The sequence below is a fragment of the Colobus angolensis genome, unplaced genomic scaffold, assembly GCF_000951035.1.
Source record: "Colobus angolensis palliatus isolate OR3802 unplaced genomic scaffold, Cang.pa_1.0 Scaffold90, whole genome shotgun sequence".
NCBI lineage: Eukaryota > Metazoa > Chordata > Mammalia > Primates > Cercopithecidae > Colobus > Colobus angolensis.
Window position 1 is genome coordinate 4,216,393 of NW_012122932.1, and position 16,180 is coordinate 4,232,572.

Genomic DNA, 16,180 nt, shown 5'->3' on the forward strand with positions numbered 1-16,180 from the left:
CCTGATATAAATGACAAATTGATGGGTACTGACGAGTTGATGGGTGCAGCACACCAACATGGCACAAGTATACATATGTAACAAACCTGCATGTTATGCACATGTACCCTAGAACTTAAAGTATAATAATAAAATAAAAATAAAAATCAAAAAAAAAAAAAGAAAAGAAACTTGTAGATGTCAGGTTTTAGGATTTGGAGAGTTTCTGAATATGACCAGGCTGTTAAAGCAAATCTTCCAAATGTGGTCTATTGGTTTAAGCACATCCCAGAGGAACCCTTCCCTGGGATTCTGCCAGACACTTAACTCCTTGTTGATGCTGGGTGTTGAAACAAAATGTGGGAAAGCACTCTGGAGAGCTGATGCTGACTATAAGAAAGCAATCGCTCTGAGCGGTGTTCTTGGTAGCCTGAGAATTCACCCTCTATGGTAGCCTGGTCAGAATTCCTGCTTCCGGGCCGTAGCATCTACTCTGGCCTGAGCATTTCAGTCAAGGGAGAAGGGACGAGGATGAGGAAGGGCAGAGATTTGAATCATGATCTGGATGGTGAGATAATTTTAAATAAAACACAAAGGTCTCCAAACCCTCTGAGCCAAAAATATGAACACAAATACACACACAAAAAAGTCCATCCAAGGATATTGTGACACTGTAATAGTGAAAGATTGAAAAGACTTCGAAGTCCAACAATAGAATACTATGCAGCCATAAAATTGTACCATGGATAAGCCTTAAAAACATTATGCTAAGTGAAATACGCCAGACACAAAAGGACGAATACTGTATGAGTTCACTTGTATGAGGTGCATAGAATAGTCAAGATGAAAGAAACAAAAAATAAGATAGAGCCAGGCATGGCAGGTCACACATGGCAGCACTTTGGGAGGCTGAGGTAGGAGGACCATTTGAGCCTAAGAATTCAAGATCAGCCTAGACAACATAGCCAGACCCTGTCTCTACAAAACTAAAAATTTAGCTGGGCATGGTGGCACACACCTGTGGTCTCAGCTACTTGGTGTTAGGCCCAACTGCGTCATTTTGTAAGCTCCCCATTATTTTGCAGACCTTGGTCAAAGTGAAACATTTCACGGGGGTTTGGGTCGGGAGAAACATTCTTCCTAACCACCTGACCACAAGGCAGACAAAGGCTCAACTAAAGAAACATTCCTATCATATCTTGCTGGGCAAAAGTCCAAGAAACACCACAATGGCATCCCACCAGGACAAGGGCAAAACCGCCTCATCATGAGAACATCTTATCAATAACCTGCCAGGCAAGAAGCCATACTGCCCAGACCCCTCCCACCCATACCTGTAAGTACCCCCAGCCTGTAAGCAGTGGTGGGCTCTGGCATTAGGCTGGTTCCCACTTCTGTAGGTTTTATGCTGGGCGTAAAGCCTGCACTTGCTGTTGAGTCACCCTCTTTCTGTGTGTGTGTGTGTCTTTCTTTAACCCTCACCTTCCCTTCAAAACCTAACATTTGGGAGGCTGAGGTGGGAGGATCGCTTGAGCCCAGGAGGTCGAGGCTGCAGTGAGTCGTGTGTTCTCAGCACTGCACTCCAGCCTATGTGACAGAGCAAGACCATGTCTCAAAAGAAAAAAAATTCTAAGAGGATAGAGATTAAATGTAGACTCTTCTACAATTTCTTATTACCAAGAGACTAAAAATATTTGAGACTGTTACTAAACATGTTCTGTGCCACAGTGACAGATTGTACTATGGGAAAGTACATGCTTCCAGAAATTATTATTCACAGACTATTGATCTACAGATTGCTGGTGTAACAGACAGTTCACAATTTTTGCTTGCTTCCTAGTGTTCACTAGAAATTAAGGTCACTAAGGGTTAAGAATTCTAATTAATATAAGGCTATATTAACAAATATTAATATATATTTCTTTATTATTTAGAATTCTTTAACTAATAATATATTATTAATAAAACAATAATGGAAACAATTCTATAAGCAATTATATAAGAGGGCAAAAAGTACTTTTGGTAAGAAAAAGCTATAAGATATGAGGATGTTTTATTTTGTTAAGGGGAAAAAAATTTTTTTGTCCTAAAGTAGGATAACTAGTTGCTCCAAAATGAGAAGAGGAAAAACTACAAGACAAAAGCCGAATGGATAAGAAAGTTGTAGAAGGCTTGTGGAGGATAAATCTGGTGAAAGTACTTGTATGTGTGATTAAGCTGGCTAAGATTGGAAGAAAATTATTTGTAAGTTTTTCTAAAATTTTGAAATTAATGCTGTCTTGAACATTAATGTCAACAGTACACTGATGCAAAACTAGAACTTGGACCTCTCTTTTAAAACAACAAATTTTCTTTGAGTATTGGTCTGCTCTTAATAGGAAATTTATATTTTAGGTAATTGGCCTAGGAAACAAAGATTCTGTGCTTTGCCACATTTATTTCCTGTACTCCAGGTCATCTTTATTAGGTTTCTGATCACTTAAGAAAACTGAGTTTTCTTTATTAAAAGAGCTAAGGTCTTTCTATAAGTATTTAACTTTCTATATTTTTATTATTTATTTAATTTAATTTTTTTTTTTTTTAGACAGAGTCTCGCTCTGTCACCCAGGCTAGAGTGCAGTGGTGCAATCACAACTCACTGCAGTTTGAACCTCCTGGGCTCAAGCGATCCTCCCACCTCAGCCTCCTGAGTAGCTGGGACTACTGGTGCATGCCACCACACTGGGCTAAATGATCTTATTTTGGACTGGGTGCGGTGGCTCATGCCTGTAATCCCAGCACTCTGGAAGGCTGAGGCAGGTGGATCACTTCAGATCAGGAGTTCGAGACCAGCCTGGGCAACATGGTGAAATATCGTCTCTACTAAAAGTACAAAAAGTCAGCTTGGCCTGGTGGCATGCACCACCACATCACAGTCACTTGGGAGGCAACCTTACAGTATGCTATGAAGGGACCACAAAAAAGTAAGTGTACCACTGGACCCTGATCAGGAGCTATGCAGACTTAGGAGTGGACAAACTTAACTGAACTCTGTTCAAGCACCACTAGGTGGCCTCTTTTCCAGTCCCCAAGGGCTTATATTGGGTTTGGCTTACTCTGTTCTGTCTCCCTGATGGTTCAGAACTTATTATTTGGCCAGGCTCACTCCTGCTCCCAAATAGCTTTCCCTGAAAGTTCCCATAATAACTCTCACAATCAGAGGCCAAAGCAATCGATAACCAAAATTACTACCGACCTCAAAATAGATGAAGATAAGTTAGTGTCTATGAGGAAAGTTTCCAGTGGGGCTCCTGGGGGCTCACTCTTGCTGGTAGAGAGGTACCAGTAAGTACCAGTAATAGGGAATTTAAAGCTAATTATACATTAGAGGAAGATCTTTGATTTTATAATCAATCAGGCCTCCCAGGGTTCAGACAGGTATAAGCAACTCTCTAAAAAGTGGATGAGAAGATTCATGGAAACACCTAAAGGAACATGATGCAGCTTTAGACCTCCTAACTTTGTCCTTGTTGGGGCTTGCATATGGGGCTGAACAAAACTGAATGTTGCACTTATCTTTTCTCTGATTTTAATACTACAGAAAGCTTAATTTAAAACATGGCTGATACTGCTGTTTCTCTAAACACTGCCACAATTTAAAGAAATTTCAGAAAATTTCTCTGGGGAAAAGAACACACGATGTGTTTATGGGAGCAGCTAACAGTTTGCAGGCATCTTGAATGGTGAATGGCAAACGTTTCTATTCCAAGGTTTTCTAATCTTTTTTTTTTTTTAACTGGATTTCCAGATTACTATGACTTGCACTGCCAGGCTAACTACAGAAATGGATACCTCTTTATATGAGGCCATTGAAAAATGAAATATGTTCCTAATTGTCATTATGCCCCAAACAAAAACTATAACCAACGACCAATTGAACTGTTGATTTTTTTTTTTTTTTTTTTTTGAGACAGTCTCACTCTGTCGCCAGGCTGGAGTGCAGTGACGCGATCTCAGCTCACTGCAACCTCTGCCTCCCGGGTTCAAGCAATTATCTGCCTCAGCCTCCCAAGTAGCTGGGATTACAGGCGCCTGCCACCACGCCCGGCTAATTTTTGTATTTTTAGTAGAGATAGGGTTTCACCATCTTGGCCAGGCTGGTCTTGAACTCCTGACCTCGTGAGCCACCAGCCTCGGCCTCCCAAAGTGCTGGGATTACAGGCGTGAGCCACCGCACCCGGCCCTGTTGAACTATTTTTATACCTGTGACATGGTTACCCCCAAATAACCAGACTGCGGTTGGGAGTAGCTTGCAGCTTTCTTTCACTTTTTGTTTTATATGCATCTCTATTCTTGGAATCCTTTTACACTAAACTTGTACTGTTTTCACGTCATTCTTAAAAGACAACAAATAGAGAAAGAAGAACAATGCTATTGCTACCATGTAGAGTCTGCATGAGATTGTCTAGTGTGATGCAAGCCCACCCTACCAGCCCCACCAGCCCCACCATACCACCAGCAGGGAGAACATGGTCTGTCCCACGTTGAAACCGTGCCGCCAGTTGTGGTAGGTGATCTTGCGGTAGCCCTTACTCAGGGAGTACATGAACCGCACCAGGGCCTGTGAACACATGCACATCGGTGAGGCAGGACACACCTGAAATGGTCTCATGAGGGTGGGAATAACAAAAACATGAAGAAAGCATGGCCCATGGCCCTCTCTTTTGAGGCTCGAGGTCCTCCAACCCCATCATTGGGCCAGGAGGTGAGAACTTGTAATAAATGCAATTATGCTGTGAAAGTACTTTGCAAACTGCTCAACACTAAGAAGATGTTGTTGTTTTGTTGTTAGGAAACGAGCTGAGCATGCGTCATTCCTCTGACTGAGCTTCATCAGTGATTTCCAAACTGTGCCCTGGAGAGCAACTGTCCTTGGAGAAGCTAACAGGGTCTCTACAGGGGAAAAAAAACAAAAGGACTCTTTTATCCACTGGTTCTCAAACTTGCGTGTGCATTAGGCTCACTTGGAGGACTTGTTAACACAGCTTCTGATTTATCAGAGCTGGGAGTGTGTGTGTGTGTCTGTGTGTGTGTGAGAGAGAGAGGAGAGGGAAGAGAGGGAGAGAGAGAGAAAGAAAGAGAAGAATGTGAATTTCTGGTAAGTTCTTAAGTGGTGTGGATGTGGTCTGGGGCAACACTTTGAGAACCACTGCTTTAATCAAAATCAAACAAGTTCAGGAAATTCTGCACACCATATCCCACTGCCTTCCATACACACCTTCTCTCCGGTCCCCCATGCCCCTAGACTCACAGCAAAGCTTAGTAAAGAATCCTGCAGGGAATGAGCCCTGTTTAAATTGGTTTAGCCCACATTTTCTGCCCTCATTTAACTATAGGACCCATTTTTTGCAGCACATCTATTCTCAGCCTTCAGAGCTTAGTATCTCAGAACCCACTGCAAGAAACCAATGCACCCAAAACATCACACTTCACAGGACACAGAGAACAGCCTGTCTTTTTTCTTATAAATGACTCATCTGTGCAACATGACTAATTCTTTAAATCCTAAATGCTGAGGGTAGATTCTTTTTAAGGTAGTTTACAGATTTTGTTTTTTTTTTTTTTTTAAAGCAAGCAAGTAAGAAAATAAAAAAGGGAAATCAAAGATGTTTGTTTTGACCTCACCTCTTGTGGAATGTGAAATTTATCCACCACTTTGAGCTCATAATACATCTGTATTCCACATTTCACCAGCTCCAGTTCTGTTAGGGGCAAGTCACTGAAGTGAAATTTATTAATTTCATATTTCTCTGCATCTGGCAGCTCTGCTTGCTGTATAAGGAATAGAGTCAAGCGATGAGGAAACATGAAGTGTTTCTGGGTGCCCACCTCCTGTCCAGCCCTGTCCCTATCCTGGGTCTGCTGGAAGGATCAGAATAGAGTGATGGGGAACATGCTTTGCAAAGAGACACCCCTGCATGCTCAGGAGCACCTTGCACTTGTTATGCATCAGGGCTCGTGCTGCCCCGGTTCAGCTCACCAGGATCTCAGCCAGCTCCTCTTCCTCACATTCCCATGGCTCCTTCCCATACACCTCTCTGGTTTTCTGTCAGGACCCAAAATGGCAGGGGAAAAAAAATAGGTTACAACATGCCTCCGCGTTTCCATTCCCATTTATCTCCTTCCTCCAAAGTCCTTGTAACAGAACCACCAGCGCAAAGAGGATTCCACTTAACATTCATTGATGCACAAGGTCCTGAACTTTAGAACCATAGAGACCTGCATTCAAATTCGAGCTCTACCTCTTACTAGCAGTGTTATTAATGCTTCTGATCTTCAGTTTCCTCATCTGTAAATTGAGGATAATAAATGTACTTCACTGGTGAATTAAAATTCAATTGTGCAAAGTCATTCTTAAGTAACATATGTAAAATTAAATAATCCATATAAAGCACTTAGCACAGTGCTCGGCACATAGTAAGCACTAACATAAATTAATGTTGTTGTTGATAGTTTTATTGTTATTATTACTAACTGGGAGTAAGGAGGCCTTGGCCATAGTCCTGGTTCTTCCTCTCATTTACTGTGTAACTTGAGGCAAGTTCCTTCTGTCTCTGGGCCTATGTCTCCATGTGCCAGGGGAGGGGGAACTGGACCCCGTTACTTGCTCCTGACTTCTTGACCCAGAGTATAATCTGTTAACTTGTAACTGGTTCACTGAGGTTGTGCTCGATAGGTTGCACATACCCATTCTTTGGCTGAAACTGCGGACTGAGTCAAGCAAATCATGAGGCAATTTATTCAAACTGGATGTTTTCTCCTCCGAATTTACCAGTTATTGGAATGAAATGATCAAATTTGTTGTGGTATCTTCCCAGCTTAAGACATGCCCTCTAAAAACATTAGCCTGTCTTTCATTTTTTTTTTTTTTTCTTTTTTTTCTGATCTCACTCTGTCAGCCAGGCTGAAGCGCAATGGGGCAATCACGGCTCACTGCAGCCTTCGACCTCCATGGGCTCAGGTGATCCTCCCACCTCAGCCTCCCAAGTAGCTGGTACTACAGGCATGCACCACCATGCCAGACTAATTTTTGTGGGCTTTTTTTTGGTAGAGACAGTGTCTCACCATGTTGCCCAGGCTGGTCTCAAACTCCTGGGCTCAAGCAATCTGACCACCTTGGCCTCCCAAAGTGCTGAGATTATAGGTGTAAGCCACTGCACCCAGCTTAATAGGGTCTTTTAAGTGAGCTGACCCCACAGGAGGGAGGCTCTGAGAAACTGGTAATTGTCCACTGGTCTTCCAGATAAAGCTTCCTCTCAGAGTAGGGGCCATGGCTGGTTGACTCTGTCTCTAGTACCAACCCATCCCTGAGCACAGTAAAAAATGGAGTTTCTAGAGCTGTCAAGCCAACATCTGACCCCAAGAATGAGGTGTTTCTGCAAGGAATACCTGTCCTCAGGTCACACAGTGCAGTCATTATGTACCACTCTCAGGCACTCATCTGCTCATGCACTCATTCATCCATCCATCCATTCATTCATTCATTCATGTATTCATTCATTAAATGTTGAGGGCTGCTGCATCCCTGTGCTAGGCAGGAAGGATACAACCATGCACAAACCCACGCCCAGGCTTGCCCTCATGGAGTTGCAAGTTTTGCCTTAATCTGGCCATATCTCTGAGACACAGTCTGTATTAGAGTAGAAACAAGTAAAGAACATTACACACCAAGATTTTCTGAATTTCTTCATTGTCACACTTCACATGATATTTTACTATGTCCTGGAAAATATCCTTCCTATTTTCAAGTTTATTCATTGACTCATAGGTGTCAGGATTTAAGACAGACCAGCCCAGAAATTGAGTCAAAGACTGAAAAAGAAAGAAAGGAGGAATCAGAGACAGAACACCTAAGTTTAATCTCGACTCTAAACCTCATAGCAAGAGTCTCTAGGCCTCTCTTTTCTCAGCTATAAAGTGGGTTTGATAAGCTGTGTGCTGCTCACCTTGCAGAGTTCTTATAAGGCTAAGATAAAGGAATGGGTGTGACCACAATGTAAGCAAAGCACTAACATACATAAAGCACCATTCTTATGTGTAATAACTTCACAAAAAGAGAATGCGTTTTTGCATATGTGGGGATAGGGGATATACAGGAACTCCGTACTTTTTGCTCAATTTTGGTAAGAACCTAAAACTACTCTAAAAAGTAAAGTTTGTTAATTTTTTTTTTTTTTTTTTTGAGACAGGGTCTTGCTCTGTCACCCAGGATGGAGTTCAATGGCACAATCACGGCTCACTGCAGCTTTAACCTCTTGGGCTCAAGTGATCCTCTTGCTTCAGTCTCCTGCATAACTAGGACCACAGGTATGTACCACCAAGCCTGGCTAACCTTTTTTAACTTTTTGTAGCAATAGGATATTGCCCTGTTGGCCAGGCTGGTCTTGAATTCCTGGGCTCAAGTGATTCATCTGCCTCAACCTCCCAAAGTGCTGGGATTACAGGCGTGAGCCACCACGCCCAGCTTGATTAAATTTTTTAAAAAGAAAATGTGGATTTCTCGGACAGCACATCAGTGCAGTACAGAAGTGAGAGTGAAGAAAGTGGTTGATGAGGCTGAGTCAGGATTATAGCAACCATGCTGCCCCATGTGATAGAGCAGTGACATCCAGCCCCCTCCAGCCTCCCCCAGCAAGCTGACTCTGAATCCCAACAGCAAAAGGCCTCCTAGCAAGCCATACCTCCATGAGCGTCTCATCCATTTCATCGAAGGGCTTCCCATCTTTACGATTGTAAAATGTGGCCACTCCAACAATTTCTTCCTTCTTGTTCACAATTGGCATTGAAAGCACATTTTTAATCATCCATCCAGACTCATCCAGAGGCTCTTTCTACAAGAGAAGGGATAGATTAGGTTTCCTCATGTTCCAGGCCACAGAGGCAATGATGATAGATTTCACACTACATCATGATCCTGATTGGCTGAGAGGGGTTGGCAGGAGGATGGAGTTCGCTGGATTTTGCATGAGTTTAATTACCAACAACTACCATGAGAAATAACCCATCTGGTTGGAATTCCTTAAGTCAAGTAGCCATTTTGTGCTCACCCCTCAGATGTCAGGGCCAGTGTGTGTCAGGCAGTATATTACGGGGATGTAATGATGTGCAGAACAGCCCGGAGAGGTAGTGTTTCTCCTTCAGATATGGGAGGTAGTGGCAGGGGACTGGCATAAAAGGGCAATACTATGATTCTTGTAACTTTGAATTAACAACCTAGATATAACCTGCACATTTTGCCTCTTGTCCTGACTTCCTATGTTACTTTTAGCACTTCATTTTCTCTCCTGGGGCCTCAATTTTCTCATCTATAGAATGGAAAGAATATGTGCCTCACTGAACAAATGAAGTTCTTGATCAATTATAAGACACCTTTGGTGAGGCCAGGCATGGCGGCTTACACCTATAATGCCAGCACTTTGGGAATTCAAGGCAGCCGGATCACTTGATGTCAGGAGTTTGAGACCAGCCTGGAGAACATGGTAAAACCCTGTCTCTACTAAAAATACAAAAATTAGCCAATTAGCCGGATTGGTGGCATGCTCCTCTAATCCCAGCTACTCGGGAGGCTGAGATGGGAGAATCGCTTGAACCCAGGAGGCAGAGGTTGCAGTGAGCCGAGATCGTGCCACTGCACTCCGGCCTGGGCAACAGACAGAGACTCCATCTTGAAAAAAAAAAAAAAATATATATATATATATATATATAATCCATTGATTCATCAAACATTTAGAATGTGCAAGAAACTGAGCTAGAAACTGGGGAAGCCAAGGCACAGATCTTGTCCTCAGGTTGCTCGTAATCTGTAAGGTAAACCAGCAATTACACTGCAGTGTGGGAAGTTCTCTAAGAGAGTTACCGTTATGGAACTATGGGAGCCAGAGGAGAAAAGAAAGTCAAGGAAGGCTTCTTGGAGTAGGTGAGTCTTCCAATCCTGAAGTTTCAAGATTCTTAACATGATGAGATGATAATTGTTATTATTTAAATAACACTGGAAAGCAAAACAGCTGTCTCAGCACCTGGTGAGAGAGTGTCTCCAAAAGGATGGAGAACACTGCCCAAAGAGCACAGAGTTGTATTGAACTCAGACCTGGCTGCCCCAGCAGTCCACGTAACTTTTATGGAATCCCTTCCCTTTGAAGGCCATGATTAAAAAGACAGATTTTGTTGAAAATGAAAGGGGATACCATTAAAGATTTTTAAGCAAAGAAGTCACTGATTCAACGTACGTGTTTTATTTTTTGTTGAGATGGAGTTTTGCTCTGTCGCCCAGGCTGGAGTATACTGGCACTATCTTGGCTCGCTGCAACCTCCGCTTCCTGGTTTCAAGTGATTCTCCTGTCTTAGCCTCCTGAGTAGCTGGGATTACAGGTGCCCACTACCACGCTCTGCTAATTTTTGTATTTTTAGTAGAGATGGAGTTTCACCATGTTGACCAGGCTGATCTTGAACCACTGACCTCAGGTAATCTGCCTGCCTCGGTCTGTCAAAGTGTTGGGATTACAAGTGTGAGCCATCGCACTTGGCCCAACCTGTTTCTTAAAAACAATATTCAGGGGCCGGGCACAGTGATTCACACCTGTAATCCCAGCACTTTGGGAGGCCAAGGCAGGCAGATCACCTGAGGTCAGGAGTTCAAGACCAGCCTGACCAACATGGAGAAACCCTATCTTTACTAAAAATAAAAAATTAGCCAGGAATGGGGGTGCATGCCTGTAATCCCGTCTACTCGGGAGGCTGAAGCAAGAGAATCGCTTGAACCTGGGAGGCAGAGATTGCGGTGAGCTGAGATCGTGCCACTGCACTCCAGCCTGGGCAATAAGAGCGAAACTCTGTCTCAAAAAAACAAAAACAAAAACAAGCAAACAAACAAAAAACAACATTATTCAGGCTACTTTGTGGAGGATGAGTTGGAGGAGGAAGACCAGAATCTAAAAACAAGATTAAATTTGCTTCACTGATGTAATTAAACTGCAATCGAGTGGATGGCTTGAATAAATACCATGTTCTGCTGTGGTTGTGGTCAGGTTAGCAACTCTCAGCAAGTCTTTGGCTTGTCACATTGATGTCAAAATCACAACACATGAAGTGCAATTTTAACTTTGGAACTATTTTGTCTCTAAGCTTTTTCACAATGTTCTTGAAGGAGAAAAAAATAATTCTGACTTTTCTGAGTCATTTTTATTTCCTTCTGAATTATTTCCTGATTGATAATGGTTTGTTTTTCTTTTATTTGTTTAGCCTAGCATGCTAAACCAAATCAGTATTGACAGGTCCCCTAGAGCTGAGGATATCAAGAAAGATAAGACCCAATCTTGACTAAAGGAAGTCACGTTTTACTAAGAGGAATTAGTCTAACACAGAGGCAAGGATAATAAAAGATGACATAAGGAAAATACATAAGAGACACAAGTTCCTTGGTGTGCCTTTCCAGGTCCTGTAGGATCTGGCCTCTGTCTATCTCTCTAGAATCTTCCCCTGCCAGTCTCCCCCTCAATTTCTCACTCAGATTTGTTGACTTATTCTAGTTCCTTCCAAGAAGCCATCTCTTTCCTACAATCTTCTCCCCTCTCTCTACTGTCCAAACATAAGTTTTGGGGACATGTCTTGATTCCTCCCAGATTAAGTCAGAATCTCCTGCAATGCCCCTCCTCTCCCCTCTGCCCTTCTCCTAATCACCGCTCAGTGTCTCTTTCCCCATGCAATCATGAGCTTCATGGAGACAAAGACTACCCCTGTCCGGCCCACCACTGTAGCAAGTGTTAACATTTTGTCAGTGCCTTTGCAGAAGGTATCTTCCATGAAATATTTGTTTACAAAAAAAAAAAAAAAAGACAAAATCAAATGGAAGGTCAGGGGCAGTAGCTCATGCCTGTAATCCCAGCACTTTGGGAGGCCGAGGTGGGTGGATCACCTGTGGTCAGGAGTTTGAGACCAATTTGGTCAACGTGGCGAGACCCTGTCTCTACAAAAAATACAACAAATTAGCCAGGCGTGGTGGCGGGCACCTGTAATCTCAGCTACTTGGGAGGCTGAAGCAGGAGAATTGCTTGAACCCAGGAGGTGGAGGTTGCAGTGAACCAAGATGGCGCCATTGCACTGCAGCCTGAGTGATAGAGCGAGACTCTGTCTCAAAAAAAAAAAAAAAAAAGAATATTAAACAATATTCCATAAAAATTCCAAGGAGAGAGAAATGATATTCAGCCAGAGGAATCATAATAAAACTTAATAGAGGTAGTAGTATTTGAGGTTGTCATTGAAGGGCAGAGAGGATTTCAATAGGAGATGGTAGAACAGGATTTGAGCAGGAGATGATAGGGAACGGCATAAGCAAAGGTACTGAGGCCAGTCAGGCACAGTGATGCACACCTGTAGTCTAGCTAATTGGCAGGCTGAGGCAGGAGCTTTGCTTGAGCCCACGAGGTTGAGGCTGCAATGAGCTATGGTTGCACCACTACACTCCAGCCTGGACAACAGGGTGAGACCCTCTCTAAAAAAAACAAAAGACAACAACAACAACAACAAAACACCTGGCAAAGTAGCATTTTGATTATATTTATTGAAACACAACTTTAATGTCTGAATATGATCCTGAAACTTTGGAGCTTTTGTATATTATATATTGTATATCTTGTATATCTTGTGGGGGGAAAAATAGATTCTGAGGCCAGAAAGCAAAGGGTGCGAATGTTAAAACTGAATAGGACCTTGGAAATTACCCAGTTAACTCTGTCCCCATTTCCATTGGCACAGGACTTTTATCCTGTCATATTTTCACTTTTTTGAGGCTGCTTCCCAGCAGAGTAGGTGGATTCTAATGTATTCTAATGCTTTTTGAGGAGGAAAAAAATACTCATATGACTAAGACAGCAAATAAAAAATGACTTACCTGAAATGCAAAAAAGTCCTCCGCAGGCGCATTCATGATGTTGCAAATCTGAGAGCCGTGAAGGGGAATAATGAAGGTGTGATTAGGCCTGAGACAGTACCCAGCGAAGCACTGTATACTATTTTCAGGAACACCATGTTCTTGCCCAAGGCATTCACATTCTTTTCATCAGGTGGACACAGTCGAGACGGTTTGGAATTATTAACTGAGGCTACTAGACAGAAAAGTCACCTTATAAACATTACTTTTTATGATTTGCTCCACTCTTGAATTATTTCTAAGCTTTGAAAAAGTTAAGGCTACAACTTGTCATTACTAGTAACTGGAGGGTATCCCATTTTGTTGTTCCCCTTTTCTTGCTTATTTGGGTTGTATCCAAGGTCTTTAAGTTAATATAAATACCAGCCTGGCCAATGTGGTGAAACCGTGTCTCTACTGAAAATACAAAAATTAACCATCAGTGGTGGCGCGCGCCTGTAGTCCCAGCTACTCTGGAGGTTGCGGTGGGAAAATCACTTGAACCTGGGAGGTGGAGGTTGCAGCGAGCTCAGATCATGCCACTGCACTCCAGCCTGGGCGACAGAGTGAGACCCAGTCTCAATAAAATAAAATAATAAAATAAAATGTGCTACTCTAAATATATTTGACTCAACTACATTTGGGTTCTGTTTTGTTTGGGCAGGTAGGGGTTTTTCCTTGGATTATAAATCCCAAAGTAGAATAATAAATGAAAGGTGTTGTAGCTCTGGTTCGATATTGCTAGATTCCTCCCCTGAAAGTCCGACCGGTTTACCCTACTGGTAAGGGATCAGATGACACTTATAGAGCACTGTGGGGCCACTGTGTACGGTTGTGTAATGTGTGAACTGCACACAGGTATCAGGCTGAGGGGCAACTGGGAGCTGAAATCCAGCCTGTGATCTGCTTGCAGCACCATGACCTTGACCTTCCTTTAATCATCCTTTGAGAAATGGTGCCTTCTAATTCTCAAAAACGTACCACTTTGGCTTGCAGAGACCCTGCCTGACAACATAGGGGTGGGCTGTCTGTGGTCTCAGAGAGCGAGCTGTACCTGCTCCTGTCCGAGGACTGCCCGCTCACTGCATCAGCCTTCTGACCTCTCCTTTGACCAACTCTATCAGTTGCCATCATTGTCTCCTGATGGCAGAGCTCTTGGAGGCCTCTTTCCTCTCCGTCTGTGAGCATGCTGGTGTCTCTCTCATGCTTGAAAATGAAATCCTTCCTACATCCATCGTGGTCCCCATAGCAACCACCCAGGCATTCTCCTCTTTTCTTTTGCATTCTTTACCTTCTCGTTACCCATCTACTACTCAGCAAACCACATGCTGGTTCTGCTTCCACCTCAGCACCAAATCCATTTTCATTGGGGCCACCAATAACCTCTTCAGTGCCAAACCCAATGAGGGTTTTCAGTTCTTATCTCACCAGTTCACTCTGCTGCATGTCATCATCTCTCCCTGTTGAAACTTTCCACTTTCTTGGTTTCCATGACACTGCCCTCTCCTGGGTCTCCAAACACCTCTGAACCTTCCTTCTGTTTCTCTATCACACGCTCCTCTTTCTCCACCCACTCTGTAGATGCTGACACCCTCCATGATTGCACCCTGGGTCCACTGCCTGTCTCCCTCTCCCTAGGTGCCTTCCTCCACACTCATTATTTCAAACACCATCTGGTCCTGATATCTTCCAAATCTCTGCTTCCAACACTCCTCTCTCTCAGCATCAGAATTGTCTCTTCATCTACATACTGGATATCTGCTCCTAAAAAATGTCAGTTTTACCTTGTCTGAAACTGACTTCATCATTTTACATCCAAGCGTGATGACAGCACTATTCATCCAGTCTAGAAGCCTGAAATTAGCCTTGACTCCTCTCTTCCCCATTCTCTGCCTACAACCAATCACAAAGCCCTGCCAGCTTCACCCTCTCAATATTGGACCTGACCCCTTGTCCCCTTCTTGTGTTCTTGCCTCTGTCAAAGTTGTTGTGAGTATTAAATTTAGGTAGTGCCTGACTCACGGTAAGCACCCAGCAGCTGTTAGCAAGAATGATAGTGTTCTTTATTCCACCTGCCTTTGCTGAGATTCTCATCACCTCTTACTTGAATGGTGCTGTGGTTACTTTGCCTGCGGTCCTACTCTTTCAGATCCATTTTCCAGGAAGCTGCTAGAGTCATCTTTCTTTTCTTTCTTTCTATTTTTTTCTTTTAGAGACAGGGTCTCCCTCTGTTGCCCAGGCTGGAATGCAGTGGCGCGATCATACCTCACTGCAGCCTGGAACTCCTGGGATCAAGGGATACTCCTGTCTCAGCCTCTTGAGTAGCTGGGACTGTGGGCGTGCACCACCACGCCTGGCTAATTTTTAAATTTTTTGTAGAGACGGAGTCTTGGTATGTTGCCCAAGCTGGTCTCAAACTCCTGAACTCAAGTGATCCTCCTGCCTCGGCCTCCCGAAGTGTTGGGATTACAGGCATGAGTCACCATGCCCTGCCAGAGTTATCTTTCTAAAATGAAAATTGACTATGTGAATCTCCTGCTTGTCTACCTGTCACCTGTAGATTAAAATCCCACCTTTTAAGGAAGAGCATGGTGTTCACTCCTATAATTCCAGCACTCTGGGAGGCTGAGGCGGGTGGATCACTTGAAACCAGGTGTTCGAAACCAGCCTGGCTAACATGGCAAAACCCCTTCTCTGCTAAAAATACAAAAATTAGCTGGGTATGGTGGTACACGCCTGTAATCACAGCTATTCAGGTGGCTGAGGCATGACAATCGCTTGAGCCCAGGAGGCGGAGGTTGCAGTGATCCAGGTTCTCACCACTGCATTCCAGCCTGGGCAACAGAACGAGACACTGTCAAAAAAAAAAAAAAAAAAAGTCCACCTTTTAGACAAGGCATCCAAGGCCTGCTATAATCTAACCCCTTCCTCCCTCTTGAGCCTCATCTTTTGCTGTCTTCCTATCTCAAATCTGATACTCCAGCCACACTTAACCACATACAGCACACTGCTCCAGGCCTCCATGCCCATGTTGTTTGCCCATGTTCTTCCTTCCACCTGGAACCTCCTTTTATGACCCCACCTGCCTAAGACATATTTATTTCATTTTATTTATTATTATTATATTTTTTGAGATGGAGTCTCTCTCTCTGTTGCCCAGGCTGGAGTGCAATGGCACAATCTCGGCTCACTGCAACCTCTGCCTCCCAGGTTCAAGTGATTCTCCTGCCTCAGCTTCCCGAGTAGGTGGGATTACAG

General features: G+C 43.4%; 1 protein-coding gene across 2 annotated transcripts in view; it reads right to left on the minus strand.

Moving 5' to 3' along the window:
• PDE6A (phosphodiesterase 6A, cGMP-specific, rod, alpha) overlaps positions 1 to 16,180 on the minus strand; it is a 92,416-nt gene that overhangs the window by 34,842 nt on the left and 41,394 nt on the right. For both annotated transcript variants that reach the window (XM_011931539.1, XM_011931538.1), the window contains 6 exons: positions 12,905 to 12,952; positions 8,700 to 8,849; positions 7,687 to 7,830; positions 5,999 to 6,064; positions 5,644 to 5,790; positions 4,472 to 4,579 (listed from right to left, as the gene is read on the minus strand). In XM_011931539.1, coding sequence (XP_011786929.1) covers positions 4,472 to 4,579; positions 5,644 to 5,790; positions 5,999 to 6,064; positions 7,687 to 7,830; positions 8,700 to 8,849; positions 12,905 to 12,952 — 663 coding nt within the window. The remainder of the gene's footprint in view (positions 1 to 4,471; positions 4,580 to 5,643; positions 5,791 to 5,998; positions 6,065 to 7,686; positions 7,831 to 8,699; positions 8,850 to 12,904; positions 12,953 to 16,180) is intronic.